This window comes from Lagopus leucura, unplaced genomic scaffold (genome assembly GCF_019238085.1).
Source record: "Lagopus leucura isolate 7727_CA_CO unplaced genomic scaffold, USGS_WTPT01 Super-Scaffold_100019, whole genome shotgun sequence".
In the NCBI taxonomy this organism is placed as follows: domain Eukaryota; kingdom Metazoa; phylum Chordata; class Aves; order Galliformes; family Phasianidae; genus Lagopus; species Lagopus leucura.
The window spans coordinates 1,853,924-1,875,616 of record NW_024962273.1 but is presented as its reverse complement, the minus strand read 5'-3'; the positions used below and the strand labels follow the sequence as shown (position 1 = coordinate 1,875,616).

The 21,693-nt window shown below is 41.7% G+C and overlaps 1 protein-coding gene across 1 annotated transcript in view; it reads left to right on the top strand.

Moving 5' to 3' along the window:
* The window catches only part of KIF5C (kinesin family member 5C), a 64,867-nt gene extending 43,584 nt beyond the window's left edge, over positions 1 to 21,283 (top strand). Inside the window, exons 15-26 of the mRNA XM_042877943.1 lie at positions 248 to 394; positions 2,366 to 2,554; positions 4,382 to 4,499; positions 5,719 to 5,795; positions 6,755 to 6,864; positions 7,475 to 7,576; positions 7,898 to 7,958; positions 10,179 to 10,250; positions 10,980 to 11,084; positions 13,561 to 13,777; positions 14,761 to 14,874; positions 19,778 to 21,283. Of these exons, the coding sequence (XP_042733877.1) occupies positions 248 to 394; positions 2,366 to 2,554; positions 4,382 to 4,499; positions 5,719 to 5,795; positions 6,755 to 6,864; positions 7,475 to 7,576; positions 7,898 to 7,958; positions 10,179 to 10,250; positions 10,980 to 11,084; positions 13,561 to 13,777; positions 14,761 to 14,867 (1,305 nt within the window). The 3' untranslated portion in view covers positions 14,868 to 14,874; positions 19,778 to 21,283. The remainder of the gene's footprint in view (positions 1 to 247; positions 395 to 2,365; positions 2,555 to 4,381; positions 4,500 to 5,718; positions 5,796 to 6,754; positions 6,865 to 7,474; positions 7,577 to 7,897; positions 7,959 to 10,178; positions 10,251 to 10,979; positions 11,085 to 13,560; positions 13,778 to 14,760; positions 14,875 to 19,777) is intronic.
* Positions 21,284 to 21,693: the final 410 nt, after the last annotated feature.

Sequence of the window (21,693 nt, the reverse complement as noted above, 5' to 3'; positions counted from 1 at the left end):
AGAACTGATGCCCTAAAGTGGCACTATTGAAATGCACTGAAGCAGGGAGAAATCTATAGAAGCACAGTTAACTCCCAGCTTCATCTCTGCTGCTTTATTCAAGCAAAGAGATTTGGGATGGTGAATTGTTTGGTGGATTTATCGTGTACAGAGAAGAAATTCTGTTTTGTTTTGTTCCGTGAGGTTTCTGTATGGATAGAGAGAATCTGAGGAAAGAAGGGTAACTTTTGCTTTTCAATCTTTCCAGACGGTTCTGTCAGCAACCCAGAGGGAGCTGGGCCAGCTGCAGGAGCTCAGTAACCATCAGAAGAAGAGAGCCACAGAAATCTTAAACTTGCTGCTTAAAGACCTGGGAGAGATCGGAGGGATCATTGGCACTAATGATGTTAAAACAGTAAGTTGGCTGTCTTTATTGCTTCCCCCCAAGCTGTACCTCCTGCCATATGAAAATTAGGAGCACGGAGTGTGTGTGACACAGCAGCCCTTCTCCCAGGACGTTTAAATCCTGGTTAGAGCACAGTGTAAAACACTGAAGGGATCTTTGTCTGGGACAGAGGTGGTCAGTGTCTGTGCACATAATTACCACACTGACTCCCAGCTCAGTGTTTGGGGCCAAACTAATGCAGCCCATCTGTGTGCTGATGCATCTATTAAACTCTGCTGTCTGAGGCCTGGGCTGGGTTCTGTATCCAAACAATGCACACATAGACCTACTCCATAGTTAGCTGGCAGGAGCAAGTATTCCCAGAATCTAAATAATCATTACTGGAGAGATTTGGCTTCTGGGCAGCTTCCTTTTTGTTTGAAATTTATCCTAAAACTGCGTGCAGGTGAACTTGAACAGCTCTGAAATCCATACTTCTGTAGTGTCAGCTGTCCAGGACACCTGAGTGAAGGAAGAGATCTGCATGGAAACCTTTTACTCTTTGTTTCTTACCTTTGAACAGTGGCTGCCTTCACCAAAGAGCCCATGCTTTTGTTCTTCTTTAGTTCTTTAGAAGCATTTTCAGCATTAGTAAATTTGTGCTATGTGCCATTTAAATACTACATGACACTAGGACAGGATTAACTTTTGTGTATTGGCAAATAGCCTTCCTAGAGGATTCTTTTCCTCTGAAGTTGGAAGGTAAGGACGAGGGGAGTAGGTTGTTGAAGCAGTAGAATCCTTGGTATCTGAACATGTCTGGAGATGGTGTGAATTTTGGCCAGCTTTGCTTTGTTTGTCTTCTGTCAGGCTCTTGGCTTTACAGATCTGATAGAGAAGGTAGATGTTCACACTGATATGCTTACAATATCGTAGCTGAACAAAATTCTAAACCTCAGAGACTATTTGACATGGTCAGTGCTAAATGCTGCTGCCTTGTGTTCATGCAGATCCTGGACCACGGGACCAAATTTTGCTAGATGTTACAGCAACCTCTGGTGGCCGTTTTAATAAGAACTGTAAGAGGAAATCTCTGCAAATGGAGGCTGTTCGATACACATTTTTATAGCAACTAAGATGTCAGCATTTTGCAGGGCAGCTGTCTGTAAATAAGGCAAGATTGAAAAGGTCTTAGATGAACAATTTGAAATTTGTTGGCAGTCAGCAGCTTCTCAAAGTATGTCTAATTTCAGACCAGACTGAGGGCTTTGAAGGCAGTAACATTTTTGGGGCTATTCGAAGAAGGCAGAGCACATGTTGTCTTCCCTTTGCTGCTAGAAAAAAGGCAAAACCAGATGAAATTACTGTCCATACACTCAAGAAGAATCTTTACAGCTCATCAGTGTGTTACGTGAATTAAGAAGCTGAAGGGAAATCATGAAGAGAAAGACATAAAAATCAAAGGCACTCTATTAACCAAGGAAGGAAGTGATGTTAAATAGGATGGTATTAATGATTAGAGATGAAGGGGATTCATTTGCTCTTGCCAGGTAAGATTTTCAGACCAATGCCTGTGTTGTAGACTGCTACTGAAGGAGCACAGCCATTCAAGAGCAGACTTCTTTAAGAAGCATTTTGAAAATGTTCTCCAGCTTCCAGTTGCTTGAAAGAAGGAAAATGTCCTCTTCTGGTGACATGAGAAAGTTTCTCCAAAATATGCTTTTGGCGTTCTGGTGGAGCTGATTACTTCAGATGCTGATGAAGCACACTGTGACAAGTCTTAATTTCTTAATTTTTGAGGCTTGTCAATGAAAACTCAGACAGACAGAGTGGTAGAGCATGTTTAAAGGTAACAGGAAGGTCTGTGGGTGTTCCTTCAGTGTGACTGTGCTCTCACAAAGGTTATCTAGCTCCAGACAACTGTTTCTCAGCAGGAAAACTGCTTTACATTGATTTCCATAAGGACCACACCTTTTAGATTGCAATCTTCTGTGTGTTTAGTTAGCAGATGTGAATGGGGTGATTGAAGAGGAGTTCACCATGGCACGGCTTTACATCAGCAAGATGAAGTCTGAGGTGAAATCTCTGGTGAACCGCAGCAAGCAGCTGGAGAGTGCCCAGATAGATTCCAACAGGAAAATGAATGCCAGCGAGAGGGAGCTTGCAGCTTGCCAGCTCCTCATTTCACAGGTATGTTTGCTCCTTCCTTGTTCCCTCAAAGCAAGGTTTGATGATTTTCTCAGCCTCCTTCCTCATGAGATGCATGTGCTGGGAGTGAGAAATGAGAATTCAGGGAGAATAGAGGTGTTTCTCTCGTCTGTTCTGTTGTTTGTTCCTCTCATTGTGCATTCAGCGTTTTACAGCACATTCTGTGGTAAGATTCTGTCCTCCTGTTGTAGATTTCAAAATGTTTTCAATGCCATAATAGTGAAAAGGCTCTTGGAGAGATTTCCTCAGCATGTTTTTGCATCTTGTGCCTCCGCTTAGAAAGCAAACTGACAAAGGAAGCAGTGACTGTATGGGTCTCTAACAAAGCATTTGGAGAGCCCCAACATCTGGACTGTCAGTATGCTAACAGATAGCTGGGCAGCAACATGCATGTAATAATACATTATAGAAAACATGACCGTGTAAGATAGAAATCCAGATGGTAGGAGGGCTTTGCAGTGGGTGGCATGTTCCAGGCAGTGATGCATGCTGCTGCATTCTGCAGAGAGGAGGGGGCTAACTGCTTCACCATGCTTCTTCGATTACTGCACACATGAAGTGGTGGAGACAGTTGGAGTTTACTCTGTTTCTCTTGCTAGCAGTTACTCAGAGAAAACCTGGAGCAAGGATAGCCTCTTGTCCTGCAGTAGAGCTTCTCTATTCGGGTCTGCAGTAATAGCTGTAGCTGTAAGCATGCTTCTTAGTATTCAAGGAAGGCTTGAATCCTGCAAGTATTGGCTGTCCAAAAATGTTAAGTAAAATTACACTTTTTATGCTGTCTTAAAGTGGATCCAGCCACTAGAAGTCACCCTGCCAATCTGTGTTGCTCCCTTTCCTTGGGAACTTGCGTTAGTAAAGCAGATGAAGGTTTGCCTCAAAAGCAGCTATATGCATACTTCTGCTGGCTGAAAGAGGATTGGCAGCACAGAGCTGGGAATGAGTATCAGCAGTGGGCTGCTGGGACATTTTCCTTCAGCTGTGGTGTTGGCTTATGCTGACCCAGTGAAGGAGCATGTGAAGTGGAAGCCAGATTGTCTGTCTGTGTGGGGCTGGTGTTCTTCTTAGACCTCCTTCTTAGGAGGTTTAGTATTTGAGTGACTTATCCAAGGCTGTGAAAAGATGCAGTGAAAGAAGTGAGACTGCAAGGCTACATCCTTTTTTTTTTTCCCCTCCCTGTATTTGTATTGCATTTCAACATGGTGATGAAGCCAAACAGAGATACTCTGAAGCAGGTGATCACCTTGCCTTGCCATTTTGGAAGCCCATCTGTTTTTAAGCCTAGGAAGAAGCTAGGTGTTAAGCTCAAAGTGTTGTGGGAGGGCATACACCTTATCTATAAAATGGAAATTTATTGTTGGCTTAATTTAAATCCTAACAGCCCATTTATTAGTCTAGGCCTAATTATTGAAGAGAGAAAAGAAATAATTTGATGCAGAAAGACTTTTAGTGACAACAATGATGCCATTAAAATTGTCACACACATTTCTTTAGTTTCTACCCTTTTTCCTTATGTTATACCCAACCTTCTGCTGCTGTTAAGTTTGGTGGTTTCATGCTGACATTGCTGGTGTGGATGTGACAGCAAGCACTGTCAGTATCTGGAGCACTTTGCTGAGAGAGATAGGTTCATGTTGCTGATTCTTCTTCCTTGCTTCCTTCTAGGATTCAGCTGGAGTAATTTTGTGTGTTTGCTAGCATTCTTTTACACCTTGCTATTTCTTGACTGATCTGCAGCTCCATATTACAACTGAACTTACTGTGTATGGGGCCTTTTACATTGTCTCTTTCCTGTTCCCTCTGCCTTTAAAGCATGAAGCAAAGATCAAGTCCCTGACAGACTACATGCAAAACATGGAGCAGAAGAGAAGGCAGCTGGAAGAGTCCCAGGATTCTCTCAATGAGGAGCTTGCCAAGTTACGTGCTCAAGGTACAACGTTGGTTCCTGTGGTCATCATTTCTTTTAACAGCTGTATCTTAGAAAATGCAGTTTTGAACAAAGTATTGTACATACAGCTCACCTGGCACTGCTGCAGCATTTGATTTTTCAATCCTACTCTACTTTTGTCATACCTGTATTCCCATTGGCATAGAAATCCAACTAAACAGATGGGATTTTAGCTCACTTACCAGGCTCTAAGCTCTGCAAATGCGCAGTGACAGCAGACCTGATGTCACAGGGTCAAGCTCTGATGTTGAGCTGTTGCCTTGGTAGTCCCACAGCACTTTTTGTCTGCTTGTATTTTGCAGTGAAGTCATAAAATTGTGATTCAGATCATTTCATGTGTTGCACCTGTACATTACACTCGAGGTAACGCTTTCAGCCTAACCCATTCACAGAATGCAGAGAAACTTAATTTTTCAAAAGAATTAAGAGCTTGGCAAGAAGCTTCACCTTTTACTTTCATGATGTGAGGAAAAAAAAAATGCATCAAAAGCAATCAATCTTTTGAATGTTTGTTTTGGAAATTCTCAGCTGGCCATCTAATTTCAGTTGTCTCTCTGGAAAGTGCTCTGCCCCATTCATTAGGAAGATGCTTCCATTAGGATTGAGTAGAAGTTTCTCTCGTGGCTGCTCTATAGGATCCAACTGACTTCATTTTTAAGAGTTGGGTTTTTTTTTTCCATTCTAATTCAGTGTGGAAAATTTCTATCAAAAGGAGTTTTTCTTGCTTTGCCAAGCTCCTGTTTTATGTATAATTACAGTGTAGCCTTAGAATTACTCTGGATTTCCGTGCAGGGGCTGCTCTCTGACTCTGGGAGCAGCAGATGGTGACAGGATTTTTAACATCTGCGTGGTTTTTTATTCACACATCTCATCTTCCCACCCCACTCACAAGAAATGATCTGTCTCTGGAGGCCAGCATTGCCCAGCAGAAAGGGGAGAGGGAGGATCCCTAAGGCAGAGTCATAGGAGATGAGGGGAGGTTGGGAAAGTGCTGTGTGGGCTGTTAGTAACAGCAGCAGGGTTTGGACAGTGGTCACACGTAGGGTATTGGAAAACAATGGCTGTGTCTGCCCCTCCAGAACAGTCTCACCATGATCTTGCTGCCTGCCTTGCAAGCAACACTTGTTCTTTTTACATGGCTTGACATAGAGATGATGTACGATTGGTTGGTTAACTCTCAACTGTCTCCAACTTCAAACAGAAAAAATGCATGAAGTCAGTTTCAAAGATAAGGAGAAGGAGCACCTGACCCGGCTTCAGGATGCAGAAGAAATGAAGGTAATGTCGTGTGCTGCAATATTGGAGTTGATTTCTTAGTGAGATCATTCATTAGCTGATAATTAGAGTGTGATTTTGTCTTCCTGTACGTGTTATGTGCTTTTAAAAGAACTTTTCTGCCTCTGTCAGAATTGCTGGCTTCTGTTAGAAAACCTGATCTCTTAGAATTGAGTGACCTTTGCAGTTTGAAATTAGAGAACTTGCTGGTACTGAGGCTGGTGGCCAGATGAAGGAAAAAGAAGACACCCACCTCAAATACTCAGGCTGTAACTGAGACCAGCTTGTCTGCTGAACCAGCTTCAGAGAGTACAGAGGTTTGGTGCACTGTGTTTGCTTGAGTGGAACTGATTTGGAGACCCAGCATCCATGGTTGAGAATCATTTTGTTAGGTATGGCTGAAAAAGGATTCACCTCTGTGTCACTCTGATATTTGCCATTTAGGAACTAAAACTTAATGAAAATGAAGCCAGACCATTTTACCAAATGGCTTGGCAAAAGTATCTCATAGAAATAATAATGACATACAAACCTGTTTTCTGATACTTTCTCCTTTCTGTAGAATGCCAAGAAGAAATATTAGGAAATGATGAGCTGGTAGTGCTTCTGATGAGATTACAAGTTGTGCAGAAGAAAAATACAGTTTTACAAAGATGGTGGTAGAGGTTTGTCAGCTGGAGAATTTTTACCTCCATTATAAAAAGTTAAGGTTGTTAAAACAGCTGTGAAGTTATTCCTTACATTTGTAAGAAGAACATTAGTCACTGATCAGCAATTTAAAGTGAGACGCATTCAGTTTTTTTCTTACAACTTGAAATGTATCTAACCATACAATTTAAATAACAGGGCTGTGGCTGAGCAATCCAGAAAGATGGGTTAATTTAGATGATAGATAAAAAGCAACCTTAGGTGTGTTATTTGATTTCTGTCTCACGTATGGCTTTGCATTTTGTGCTCTGCAGAAGGCACTGGAGCAGCAGATGGAGAGTCACAGGGAAGCCCATCAGAAGCAGCTGTCCAGGCTGAGAGATGAAATTGAAGAGAAGCAGAAAACAATCGATGAAATCAGAGAGTATGTTCACTCACTGTCACTTTTTGTGCTCCTGTATTGCTCTGTGACACTACAGGACTACTATTTTTTGGTTGGTTTTATTAGCTTTAATTGATATCTCTGTACATCAGAGCCTCAGGGAAAGTTGACAGTATCCTTACATGCAACAGCTATGTCACAGACCCCAATGTATCTCGTTTTCACATTCATGGTATTTCTTTGTGACACAGGAATATAACTGTGAGATACCCTCCTGCTTGGAAAGGCTTTAAGGTTTGTTTTTACTGTTGTGCTCTTATTTTTGAAGTGTTCACAAAATCTGAGCAATCCTGATTTAGCACTCCTGTCCATATTTATAGTGTGGGTAAATAACAGTAGGGAAATGAGAAAGCAGAACGGAAAGAATGCAAGAACAATGTGTCCTTTAAGATAAGACAAACGAGGCAGGAGAGTATATGGCTGACTTTAATATTTCAATATTTTAAAATAAAAGCTGTTGGTTTTCAGATTAGTTAGCCTTAATTTCTTCCAGAATATTACAGTACAATTACTTAGTTCTGTTTATGGAAACTGAACTGCATATTTGAGCTGAGCTGTTCAGACCTTTTGTTGTTTTTTCTTTTTGTTCTAGTATGAATCAGAAGCTCCAACTGGAACAAGAGAAGCTGAGTGCTGATTATGATAAATTAAAAATTGAGGACCAGGAGAGAGAAATGAAACTGGAAAAGCTCATGTAAGTCAACAGTTTTCTCACCTGGTGTCCCTGAATCTGGTCTCTTTTAATGTGTGTGCAGGAAACATCCTGGTGGGAAGCATTTGTGTTGAAACATTCATGCTGAAAATAGCATTTCAGTAACAACGCCAACATGCAGTAGAAATGAATGATTACTAACTACTCCTTTTTTTAAGTTTTAGGTGTGTTAAAGGTGTTTTAGAGCTCCAATTTTATGAAATATCATGGCAAATCTTAAATCCCCCATTTCTTAACATGTGGGAAAAAGAGAATAATTGTAAAACATTTTTGATTTAATGCTTAATGTTGTGATCTTTTTAGATTGCTTAATGATAAAAGGGAACAAGCAAGAGAAGATCTTAAGGGGCTGGAGGAAACAGTGGTATGTCATGTTTACAAGTTACTGAGTTTTTTTTCCCTATGTGTTCATCACTGATCAAAACACTTGCATTGGTGCTTATGAAAACGACTAATTTATATCAGATAAGTTCTTTAAGTTCTTTACCATGAGAGTGGTGAGGTGCTGGAACAGCTGCCCAGAGAGGCTGTGATGCCCCGTCCATCCCTGGAGGTGTTCAAGGCCAGGTTGGATGGGGCCCTGGGCAGCCTGGGCTGCTATGAAATGTGGAGGTTGGTGGCCCTGCCTGTGGCAGGGGGTTGGAGCTTCATGATCCTTGAGGTCCCTTCCAACCCAACCATTCTGTGATTCTGTGATGATCCTATGAAGCTAAGTCTGTGCACTTCCCAAATCATGAAATTGAATTTCAAGTTCTAGGTGAAATGCTACTGTTGTAGTCCCCTGTGAATAAGCTATCCCTGCTGAGGCTATAGTACTGCGTTCTGCTGCCCTTCTTCCTTGAAAGCACGCAAAGTGACCAGTATGTTGAATACAGGGTAACTACACCCAAATGATGTGTACCTGCCTCTCACTTGGCCTGTGCAATGGCTTGTAAAGGTATCTGATATTGTGCATGCAATGTTAAAATTGCAATCTAACATGGGCAATTTCAGTCCTGAAGATGCTGCGCAGTTTGGTTGGAAGCTCCCTTTTTACCTGTCTGTAAAATATGCCAGCTTTCTCAAAGATCTCACAGGTTGGTCTGTTTTAGTAGCATCACATTTATTTTTGCTAGTGGTAGTTTGGTTGTTAAACTCAAATGCAGTGCCTTTTCTGCTCTGTGTAATGCTTCAAAATTAAGCTTGACCTCAGGATCAGCTGGAGTTCATTACATGTAAAAATCCGAAGCCATACTAATTGGGTTTGTACAACTTGGGCTCCTCTTGGCTCCCCAAGCCATAAGCCTTATTTATTTAAAATCCTGTAAGGAAGAGAGTTAATCAGCCTTTCTTACATGACTTGTGTTCATCAGACTCCTGCACTGCTTGCACATTGGGAAGACTTAATTAACCCTGTACAACAAATGGTCAAGGCAGCTGGAAGTCAGGCAGTATGGTGATCCAGGCATCGGGCTCTGTAGGCATTGGCTGGCATTTGGGTGGTGATTTTGGGGAAGGGATGGAGAACAGTTTCTGTGAGGCCACATCTGCTGCCCTGGCGGTGACTTGTGCTCCTTCCCACTGCTGAGCTGATACAGAAACAAGATGAGGGGGCTCACTGGAAGGAGTTATGGGTTGGAGGTCTGCTTGTGCAGCAAAGCTGAATGCCAGCTCTCTGGGAGGCTTCTGCTCTGCACCTCTGTTGTTTAGAATGGCACACTGTGCATCTTCTGATTACAGAATAATTCCTAAACGAGCCGTGCATATGCTGTACAGTTTCTACTCATTCTTTAGTCCATAGAAGAAACGTCTCATTTTTGGCATATAGTCAGTTGTAGCTTTCTCTTTTCACAGATAGAGACAAGAAATTTGAGTTTTTAACAGCTTGTAGACATGGTGGTGCTCACAGTGTGATTAATTTACATTCCAGGATATGAGCAGATAAGCGTGAAATGGAAAAGCTGAGGTTGCACTTAGCAACTTTGGAGAGATAGTTCTCTTTAACATGGTTTTGGTGAAAATGGCATCGAGGTGAACTTGATAAAGCTTCCTTTCCTGAAAATGATGTAGCATTTTTGTTCTTTTTGGAATGGGTGCAGGGTTGCTCCATCTCATGCCTTGTATTCGGTCTGGAGTAAGGTCATTATTTTGCTGAGCCAACAAGTTGATATATAGAAAAAGCTGGGAAAACCTGGATTTTTGCCAGAGCTTAAAAGGCACTTTGAGATCTTAAGTACCTATGATTAAGCACTCAGACCCAGTCAGTGAGTTTGCTACTCTGTGAATCCAAAGTCACATAGCTAGAGATGTGTAACCATGGCCAGTTTGTTAGACTTGTGGCTTTGGTGTTGCAGACAGCATATGGCAATACACTGGCAAGAGAAAAAGTGCATGCCCTGTTATTCTGTGAGCAGCTTGTTTGTAGGCTGCTTGAACAGCCAATGCGTGTACCAGGCAGGAGCATCCCTGTAAGGACATCACATTAAAGTCATGTTATCTACATAAATTTGCAGAGGTGTCTTTGTTTTATTTAAAACCCCAGAATGCCTACTGTCTATCTTAGTGATTTGTATTTGTTTTTTTTTCTCATGTAAATTGATTCTAGGCAAGAGAACTTCAGACTCTTCATAACCTACGCAAACTGTTTGTTCAAGATCTCACCACTCGTGTTAAAAAAGTAAGAATGCACTCCTGTCATCCAATATAATGCAATCCACTGTGCATGTTATTACAAAATGGAATATTTTTTTCAGTATCAATGAGCTATAGCATTAAGACCGTCCTGATGGTTATCCAGGCTTTGGCTCTTCCTGGGTCTTAAGGACAGGTCTTGGTAGTTAAGGGAAGTTACTGCATTTTGAGAGATGGTATAATGGGTAGCAGAAACTGCTCAATGGAACTTGCACTCGTGTGTGCTCTGCTGAACGCTGAGACTTTGTGACTTTATCATCCTTGGCCTTTTCCTAGCAAAATTATCATGTGGCCAGAGACGAGTTTCTTAGCAGAAATTCAGGTGTTTTTAACTGTCGAATCAGAGTAAAAAGTTGCACTCAGCTCTTTAGAGTGGCTTTGGGGAAGCGGGTGTTACTACTGTTTATTTGTTAAAATTGAAAAGCCACATATGGTAAAAATGTTACCTAGATCTAGAGAAAGGGATATTCTTCCCCCCCCCCCCCCGAAGTCTGTGATTCTGTTCAAGATCCATGGATTGTTCAATAAGAATATTTCATTTTCTGTGTGGAGGGCAATACGGCCCCTACATATCAACTGAACAGGTGAAATAACTTCTCTTTAATTTGGGGCTCAGGAAGGCTTTTCGGCCTTTGGCAAACTTACATTCCAAAATACCTGAGCTTCCTCTTGAGTTTCTGCATGGTTTTGCTGAACTCTGGAACTCTCTGTGCAGAGCGTTGAGCTTGACAGTGACGATGGAGGCGGAAGTGCTGCGCAGAAGCAGAAAATTTCCTTTCTTGAGAACAACCTGGAACAGCTTACTAAGGTTCACAAACAGGTAGGAGCTTCACTTCCTTCCAGTGCCTGTTTTGCTATTAAATCAAAAGCCATTGTGCCTTTTTCATTGACTTATAGTAATTTCACCCATAGGAAAAACTGCACGTGTAACGCTGTTCTCTAGCATTACAAATTACATTCTTTTCCCCCCAAATAATATTTTTATATGTTTAAGAGAATAATTTTTGAAGCTAATATGTAGGTACTGTTTAAGGAAATGGTACCTATAGTTCTCAACTGAAGTTGTTGGCATTAGGACTACACCTACTTACTGGAATGTTGTTGTGGTCTAGCCCTGGCAGGCAGCTCAGAACCTCACAGCCGCTCGCTCAATCAGTGGAATGGAGGAGAGAAGCAGAAAGGTAAAAGTGTGAGAATTGTGGGTTGAGATAAGGACAGTTTCATAGGTAAAGCATAAGTTGCTTGCGCAAGCAAGGAGTGCATTCAGCTCTTGCCATCAGCAGGCAGATGTTCAGCCACTTCCAGGACAGCAGGGCTTATCACATGTACCTTGGGAAGACACAGGCATCACCCTGAACATCTATCCCCCCTTCCTCCTCCTTCACCCCAGATTTTATTGCTGGAAATAGAGGTTTTCTGTGCAGCTTAAGGGCTGGTGCCTCCCCAGGGATGCTGAGGCTGGCCATTTCTGGGCATGATGATTTCCATCTCTTCCCTATTTTTTAAGAGCTTCCGTTTCCTTTGGATGTCTGCTTTTCAGAGCAATGAGAGCCCTTCACTGTGGGTGCCAGCCCAACAAGTGGGAGGTGTAGGGGTATGCTATAGGCAAGCATTTGGGTATGGATCAAGGAAAGAACTCTCTGCTTACCTGGAAGTCTAAATACTAATAGTGTGTATATGGGTATATCTATCTCAGTAGGTAAAACTGGATCATTTCTGCCAGTGAGTTTCCACCCTCTTATAAGATGTCAGTTTTATTGAACTGTATCCCACATCTCAGATGCAGAGTACAAAGTAGTAGAAGAGGCTTCTGGTTTCATTTATGAATTCTAACATTGCATTCTCAATTGCAGTTTTCTGAAACTGTTAGAGAGACACAGTGCTCTCCAAGATTTGCTTTATTTATTCCTGTAGAAATGCCAAAAATGCAAGCAGTGCTGGACTGTGACAAGTGTCCATTAAGGTTCAGTATTTTAAGATTCCTGCTTAACAGATGGCTTAAAGACCTAGTTTCTAAATGTGGAAATCAGGACATGTTGATAATGTTTTTTTTTTGTTTCACTCTATTGCCTTTTTTTGCATTCTGTTCATATTTCTGCTAGTTGTTCAGATTTTTATAGCTCTCATTAACGTATATTTACTCAAAAACAACTGAGGAGTTCATGTCTCATAAGAAACTTAAATAAAAAAATGACGTTGGGCTTGACCTGAATAGGAGATCATCCTGCACTTATTCCAAATCAGAGCTGTTTGGTAGAACACGTGCTCAACACTTTCAGCAAAAGCACATTGTGACAATTTTTATTTATTTTTAGCTTTGCTTGTGTTTTTCTTTTGGCACTCAGCCTCGACTAGCAGGTGTAAAATGTTTTGTTTGTGAAACTGTGTGGATGTTATTGCATGCTGTTGCTTTACTGTATTATTTATACGGCAGCGAAACCATTTTCTTCCCTTTACTTCAGAAAGGGGAATATCATTTTTTGGAACAGTTATCTGTTGATGTTTAGTGATGGTATAATTGTTCTGTAGAAATTGTACTGTGCTTTTTTTTAACCAACAATCTGTATCAGTTTTTATTTATCTAAAAATCAATCTGCCTCCTTGACTACGGTTGAATACAACGTTAGATATTATTCTGATGAGCAGTAGAGCTTGTTCAGCTTCACAATCAAGGAAGTCTGTGAATTTAAAGTATTGTCATCACCCTGTTTATGGTTATAGGCCTTAAGGTGAATTCCTAGCAATAGATGAGGAACAGAAAGTTTCTACTTCTCCCTAATGCTTGAATAGTGAACAAGAAGGTAAACATACCCTGACCACTGGCAATGGTGAATTCTTGGCCACACCAAGTATTGTCTGTAAGCTGTGTTTAAGCACTGTGGTTTTTAAGCAATGCAGTGATCAAGTAGCTGTGAAATGCCAGACGTGTCTGCATGCTGAGAAATGCAGAGTTTCTGGCTGAGTTGCTCTGAGGGTCTGGAAATTTGGTTGTTGCTGTCGTGCCCTGCAGGGTTCTTCCAGAGCCTTCTACTCACTAGAGTCATGTGTGAAATCGTGTTCTTTGATCTCCCTGTTGAATGATTGGTAGCTCAGCTGGACAAATAACCAGCATGATTAATAGGAAGAGAAAATGTTTCTTTGGCATAAGCTTTTCACAGGCGTTTCTGGAGGAAACCTGTTTCTTTCCTTCACGGTGTGCAAGTTGTGAAGAGGAATAGTGGTGATTTCTGTCTCCTTGTAAGATGACCTTTGCTATGGTTTCTCACAGGGTATTTTTGAACCTTCTCTTCTTGCAGTTGGTACGTGATAATGCAGATCTTCGTTGTGAGCTTCCTAAGCTGGAAAAACGACTTAGAGCTACGGCAGAGAGAGTTAAGGCCCTGGAGAGCGCACTGAAGGAGGCCAAGGAGAACGCCATGCGAGACCGCAAGAGGTACCAGCAGGAGGTGGATCGCATTAAGGAGGCTGTAAGAGCCAAAAACATGGCACGGAGAGCACACTCTGCTCAAATTGGTAAGGAGGTGTTGCTCAGGGGTGAGCGATTGCTCACACACTTCGTGGTTGATTTGTTTGCTCATTTTTGAAAGAAAAGAGCTTTGAAAGCAGGAGTCTGGGGCAAACCTCAGGGTCTGCTTCTCCTCTGTTGCACAAGCAGCTTCAAAGACTTCACTTTTTCATAGAATACGCCCCACCTCAAGTTTAAAGTGCCTTTGCTATTTAGCTCAGTAAATAAATGGCATAATGGGTCTTGTGTGCCATTCTAATGACCTGAAAAAGTGTCTCTTTAAATTAGTCTCTCACTTTCTTCCTGCTCCCCCTCGTGCTTCTATTCTGCCTTTCAGCTCCTTCCTTTCCTTTTCTATTACTACTCCCTGTGCTTTCATTTGGGCTGTGTAGAGTCAAATATTCCTGTATAATGCAGATGCTGGGTATATCTCTGTGGTACAATCTGAATCCATGCATGCAATCAAGTAGTGTTCAATATAGGAACTTTTCAGGTGGCAATTTTTGAAATGATTTCTTGGAATTGATAAGATAATTTATTGCATGGTGATGGCAACGTTGGTGCCTTAAAACCAGAGGAAAAAATTAGCACGCAGTGTTTCCTGCCTTATGCAGCCTCTCCTAAAAAGCGATTATCAGTTCTGTCTCTGCTTCTTCTGGAATTACATTAGTAGCCATGGTAGGAAACTGGACACAGAAAGTACATCAACGACCACCAAATGAGTCTTGACTTTTCTGTGCTGTACAGACAGCCCACAATCTTTGTAGAGATGACAGGCATGCATGAGACGGTCAGAGGACTCTATCACCAACAGAAAAGCAATGTATTTGTTGTTGGCCAAGGTAAGGGAACACTGTGTTCCTGATTACAGACTAAACTGACAAGCAGTTTCTCTCCCGTTAATGATGGGTTTTGTACTAAAGGATAAGGTGAGGTAAAATCCTGTTGGAAAAAGCTAATTGTGTTGTTTGGTTTCCTGCTTTCTCTGCAGCCAAGCCCATCCGCCCTGGTCATTACCCAGCGTCGTCTCCAACAGCTGTCCATGCCATCCGAGGGGGAGGGATGTCCAACTCCAGCTACTATCACAGCACCAAATAGATGAGAAGTAAGACCAAAGACCCAACTGTTCTTGCACTGATCACCACTTCTATTTTGCTTCTAGCAGACCAGCGGTATTTTTTTTCCTAGTTTCAGTGGGGGTCTTTTGCCTATGTTTTAACTGAGAAAGTTAGTAGTTTAAGTGAGGGTTGCCTTGTTTAGAGTACTTTGCAAGCTCCTGCTCGGAGTTTTTATTTTAATGACTTATCACTTGAAACTCTTTTTAATAAACTGAAATGCTGCTGCAAGCCTGTACTGAAATTAGCACATAGAAGTGTGAAACTTGTGTATTAAAAATAGAGTTCCAGAGACTGCTGCATTTTCCACTTTTCCTAACACGAATATGTTTCTTTGTGATATTCTGTAAGGATAAGGACTTCTAGTAAATAACCCTGTACTGGGAACTAGCTCTGTGTGATTGAAAAGCAACCGAGCACTTCTACGCCCATGCAGGAGCTGCCTGTGGACAGACCACACCTGGGAACTAGTAAGGGTTCTTCCTGGGCAAAGTTCAAAATGGAAAATGTTAGAAGCTGAAAACTTCATGCTTTAGTGTGAGATAATACTTGAGACATGGAGCCATGTGGCAAACATGCTTCTTCACAAGCATTTAGCTTTTCCTTCTGCCCCTCACATGTGGGACCTGCTCCCTCCTGCTCCTGAGCAGCTGTACCTGCAGCCCAGGGCAGGGCTAAAGCAGCCTTCAGTTGGCAGCAGCACAGAGCTCTCTGAATTTGAATGTCAGCATTTTTCTTTTGCTTCTTTTGCTTTGCACTCTTAGTCGGCCCTCTTCAGCTGAAAATGTAAATATTTTCCCTTATTGTGAGCGCTTAAGGTTTCTGTGTCTACTCATGAGCAAAAATCTTGTCTCGGAAAGAAGAGCAACACAGTCCCATGCTTCATGCACCCATCTCTCTATTTATTTCCTTAAACGCCCATTATTTCTGGGCTAGTTTAGATAATAATTTTGTTGAGAGCATATTAGGAGTTGGATGGTAGTGAGCGATAAGTGATAAGAGTGAATGAAAAGCAGCTGGTGGACTGCTGGATTGCCTTTCCAAGTCTGGCTTCTTTCTCCTCTGGAGGATTAATTCTGTTTTATGACTCTTTTCTGATAGTATCTGGTTTCCTTTAGGCATTTGGCATTCTTGGGTGTGTTTTTCTTTTTCTTTTTCTTTTTTTTTTGGAGAATGCTTCATGTCATGCATGCATGCAAACCATCCATCACATCATTCAACCTTTTATTGTGTTGTGGGGATTGTTTCTGTTCATTGTGTTTTCTGTGAGCCCTGTAGCTGCAAGCAGCATATTTTTGCTGTGGATGAATTAGGACAAGTCTTTGCTGAGTGCTTTTCTGAGTTAGTTGATTCTGAACTGAAATTTGCTTTTCCATCTCATGGGAAATATAGCCTCTGTCTACTTCATTGCATTCCCATGAAAGAGCAAAGGGAAAAGAGTGTGATAAAGAAGCCTATAAATTATTTCTAAACATATAAAATAAAAGCTGCTCTGCGGGGGGAAAAAAACTGCTACCTGCCTAAACTGGGCAGGCCTTTAATAGACCATCTGCTGTGAAATTAAAACTGTCAGACGTGAGCAGGCCACACACCAGCTATAGGCACACGTCAAGCAAACGACTGTAGCTTAACAGAAGTCATCAGTAAAATAAATAGGCATAACACAAGTTGAGCATGTAACAGAACAGGACTTTGGAAGTCAATAAAGAGCAATCTCATATGCTTTAGATGCTGAGTTTTCTATCTGAGGGGATAAGCAGATTGAAGCCACTCCTCTGGAGCGTGTTGCTGAGAAGGTCATAGGTAATGGGAGAGAAAAAAAGGAACTGGGAGGATCTTAGAACTGGCTTAACTTAGAGGTTTAGCGTTTCTGAAAAAGTCAGGGGCAAAAAACATCTGAAAACCAAATGGAAGCCCTAGAGGTTGGAATGAAGCCATTAAAAAAGTGTGTCTCTGTGTGTTCCTCGTATGGTAGCAGTGTTGCTTTCTGCTGACTGGGCGATACTTAAGGAAGGTCAGTTCTCAATCAGCTTTGGTCCTTTGGTTAAAATGTTGGCAAACTGTAGGTATGTGGCTGTGGGGAGCATCCCAGTAATCTGAATTCTGAGCTCAGAGGGTGAAGGGCTGGGGATCTTAGTTAAGAGTGTCAGGAAAGGTACTGCTTCTGCAGGCAACACTTTGTAGGGATTGTTTTCATACCATTGCTGAGCGGTCTGAGCCGACACTCTGTGTTATTAAGTGACGTCGTTCTGCACATCCAGAATAGAGCAGAACTTTGAGAGTCATTTAGCAGAATGAAATAATGGTTTTCCTAGATAAATGTTTGCTGTCAAGTTACACGTTATTTAGAATGACAATTCTATACCAGGATGAGGGGAAATTTGTCTTATTTCCCTCATCATTCACAGTGAAGACAGTAGCCATTTCTTGCTGCTAGACTGGTCAGGAATTGCAAGTCATTAACCTGAGCAGAACGTCCCATCAATAACAGCCAATGAGTGTTAATAAAACATTGTTGTAAATTGCAAATTGCCAGTAGCCGACGTAAACAGAAGACTCAATAGAACAAGGAATGAATCTCTAAGAGAAAATTCCTCCATCTGTGTCAGTTTCAGGAATCTTCAGAAATCTAACTGCAATGAGTTTGTTACCTGGGGCATATCTCAAATACGGATCTGATGAAGTTGAGAGAAAGGGAGTTCATGTTGGTGTGGCTGCAAGGATAACTGCAGCAGTGTGAGTCCCGATTGGGTAGAAATCCACGCTGAATTGTTTTTCATACTTGAAATGTGTATGCAGATTTGTGTTAGTACAAATCAGTTCATTTTGAAATGCCTAACGTGGACCTGCTCAGAATCCTGTACACCCCATCTGGAGGCCGTGCTCCTGTTCTTCACCTTAGTGAGGGAGAGCTGAGCTGTGGTGGTGCTGCACTTCTGCAGCTCATCGTTTAATAACCGTCTTCAGATGGACCAGAGATCATCTTTACATCTGCTTTAGTTACATCCCACACCTAACCAAGGGGACAGAGGGGCACTAACAGAGCTCTGGGACAGGTAGGGCTGAGGTACAGGGCAAGTTTGGTTGATGATATGAAATAAATACTCGAGTTGCTGCGTTGGAGAGCAGTTCAGGTGCTGTATACAAACTTCTGGGTTGGATATCACTGTATTTGTAGCAGTTTTCTCGTGGGCATGAAGGACTCTCATTCTCATGGCAGCATGAAGGACTCTCTCCTAAAGTTGATACACCTGTGAGCAAAGTGGCACAACTGGGTGCGCATGGAACTTTGCACAGGCAGGCGCACCAATAGCAGAAGCAGGGAGCTAAATATGTTGACAAAGCATGTGCTTTCCTATTTCAAATCTTGAGTAAGCTGGTTATCTGACTAACCTGCCCTTCTCATGTTTGTTTAAACCTGTCTGGTACCTCATTTGAAAAGAGAAGAAGTGAAATGAAGATATGCTAACAATTGCAGTAATGCTCCATAGTGGCTTACTGAAATTATTAAACCAGCTTGTATGGGATCTGTATTTGTGAAACACACTGTGCAAACAAGCTCCTGACAATGTGACTTCCCTTATCCTGAAGTCTCTGGTATGTTCCCAGCACCTCCCCATCCTTAAGCAAGATGAATAACTATAGTTAATCTAGGCAGGCCGTTTAGATTAATCTAGGCAATAAAATGCATGAATTAATAACCAACTGTCCCACTTGCCTTGAAGATGTTAGTGAGGATGGTAACCGGGAGGGAGCTACAACACCCACTGCTTCAAACAACACAGATGACTTGATTCTTTCTAATAACTTGATCTTTAATACTCGAAACTTTTGTGTTAAACAATCAAGCAAATTAAGCAAAATGTTGCTCCCTTTACAAGATCCTGTACCAGCTACTTAAAAAGTGCCAGGCACATTCAGTTGCTTATATGTTGCTTTCCATATGGCTAATGAGAAAAGCGTAACAAAAGCAATCAAAGATCGGTACTTCCAATTATTTATAACGAACTGCAGATCAGCTTTGTACTTAGCACCCTACTGTGAACTTCTGGAAGGAGCCATCGTGAAATTAGTGAGAAAGAAGCCTGTAAAATATCAATATTTTTGTGTAAAATGATACTGTCAATTTTCCTAATACCTCATCAGGATATGATATAAAATGTTTTATATGTTTATATTTATATTATATTCACGTTGTTTATATTATTTTTGTGTGTGTGTGTTTGTATGTGTATAGACATCAGGAAAGAACCTTTTTTCCAGGAGATATTTGCAAAAGAATGACTTGCCTGGATTTGTAGTCTTTTGTTCCTTTCATTTTTATAATATCTTTGCAAACTTGGTTGTGTTCCACACTTGTTAACTAAGATACTGTTCTTCAGCTCCTATCAGTAGAGAGAATCATAGACTCATAGAATCACCAAGGTTGGAAAAGACCTAAAAGCTCATCCAGTCCAACCGTTCACCTATTCCCAATAGCTCCTACTAAACCACGTCCCTCAACACAACGTCCAGAAAAATCCCATGAAGGAAAAAGAAAGATAAAAAGGGGGAAAAAAGACCTTTCTGTTGTGCTTAAGGATGTCTTTAGACAAGACGTGATGCCGTGTGAGAGGTGGCAAAGAATGAATTTCATCAAGACCATTGTTTTGTTATGACTGTGCCAATCTGTGGGCTGGAAACTGTCAGAATTCCTCTCTGAGACTCAGTAATTGAGACTTGTTCCACTAATTCCTGAGATGGTGCTTTACACTGATGTTCTCGTGGCAATGTGGGTGCTGCATATTGAGTTTCTGCCAAGTGTCGGTATCAGTTATTTGCCATGCTGTGTATCTGCTTTCTAATCTGAAACATCCACTAATTATCGTTACCTTTCTCACTCTCTTTTGACAGGTCAGTCCCACTTAGCATGTTACAGACTATCATTAAGTCACTACTTTCTTTTATCCCCCTCTTCAACCTGATGCACATTCTATTCATCCTGCGCTTCCTACCGCCACCTGCGACGCACTGGCCATAGGTATTTTGAGCTTCGTAGGATCTCCACGTGTACAGAAGTCTTCAGCTCAACTCCTCTCCAGATACTTGTACAATGTATTTAACGTAACCATCTCAGTACCCATAGCAAGTCTGCCACCCAGAATGGCACTGACGGCGTGTGACCCTGGCACTGCTTAGGTTGGGGCTTCTCTGCTCAGCCCGATGCTGTTGGAAGACCTCTGTCACATCAGTAAATCCCACCTTCCGGCATCCAAGAATTAATTATTCGGTGACCAAGTGCCATCAAAGGCAGGTGATTGTGCTCTGTCATGACTGATTTACTGTATAATATACATATTATTTTATATTTTTAAGGGATGAAAATGTGCTGCTACATGGTTTAATTTTACTGCTTACATTTTTGGAAGGAAATTTTCCCCAAAGAACCATTTGTAAAATCCTGATAAAATCTCTGGACTGTATAAAATGACCTTTCTTGCAGTACCTGCTAAAGATCAAATGGGATGCAGAGAAATCTGTTAGTATAAATCTAGGTTTTTGGAGTTTGGTAGTTACATGACTGTACGTGTGACTTATCTTCAAGTTACAATCTGGTCTGCTTGTAGTTCTCCCTACGGTGGTGGGTTTTCCTGGAGTGTGTTGGCTGGCCGTGTGTTGCTAAGCACTGTTCTCCAGGACACTTTGAAAGCCTTCAGAGTGCTGCAGAAGTCCTGTCTTGGGAAAGCCTGATCTGCTCACACCAGAATTCACACACGGGAGGGAACAGCCCCCAGCAGGAACAGGCACTCCCTTCCAAAAACAAAAAACCCCAGGTATAGCCTCTGTTAAGGTATAGATGGTCCAAGAGGAGGTGCGGGTCACAAGCTGTCCCTTGCAGACCAAACTGGGAAACACACCTCTTAGGAGATGAAGAGCATGCTGCAAGGGGAGAAGAATGCACTTGCTGCTTGTGCAAGCCATCCTGCTGTACTCAGAGCCTTTCTCACCTCCCTGGTGCCAGGCAGAACGTGTCCAGCTTCTCAGCAAGGGGGCACTGGAATCCTTCTGGGAGAGCACAGCTGCAGGTAGAAGCTGCTCCCGCTGCTGTGTCACATTAGCCGTGTCACCCAGCAGTGTGGCTCCCAGGGAGGGTACAGCTACATCTTCTGCTGCAGGTGTTTGCTCTTAGGTTGAGAGAGAGAAAGAGACAGATTTTTTTCTTTAATTTCTGAATGTGTTCACATTGACACGAAACTAGTTGGGTAATGGAGAGCCTTTTGAAATACTGCAAATTTACTTCAGTATTTTTTTGTCTACTGACATTACTCAGTTTCTTGCAAAGTAAGCTGGACTTCATTTAACTTTTTTTTTTTTTTTTTTTTTGATGTTGCACTATATTTGGGAGCATTTTGCAAAAATATTTAATGAAGTTGCAAAATTTGCATGTATGTAATTTATTTTGTATTTTTCAGAGTTTTATATTTTTCTTTATGTGCACGTGCACTGCCAGGAAAATGAACTGTGAACTCGCCATATGCAACCTTTACTAGAGTTACTAATTCAAACCTACTCTGTGCTGCTCAGAGCTGAACTCTCTGCTATGAACTAATTATCCTCTTGTTTTTGTTCTAATGCAGTTGTCTTAAAAAAAAGAATACCAAACTCTTAGTTGCTGCCTGATTTTGTATTGCAGTACAGCTGCTGATCTGTATTTTGAGTTCAAAATTTGGTAGGGGGTTGCATTGTAAATGCAGTTTCCCAAGTTGCTCGTGCTGTTATCATCAGTTATGTATGACAGTTTAGACAGATTTCTTCAGCTTGAGTACTAA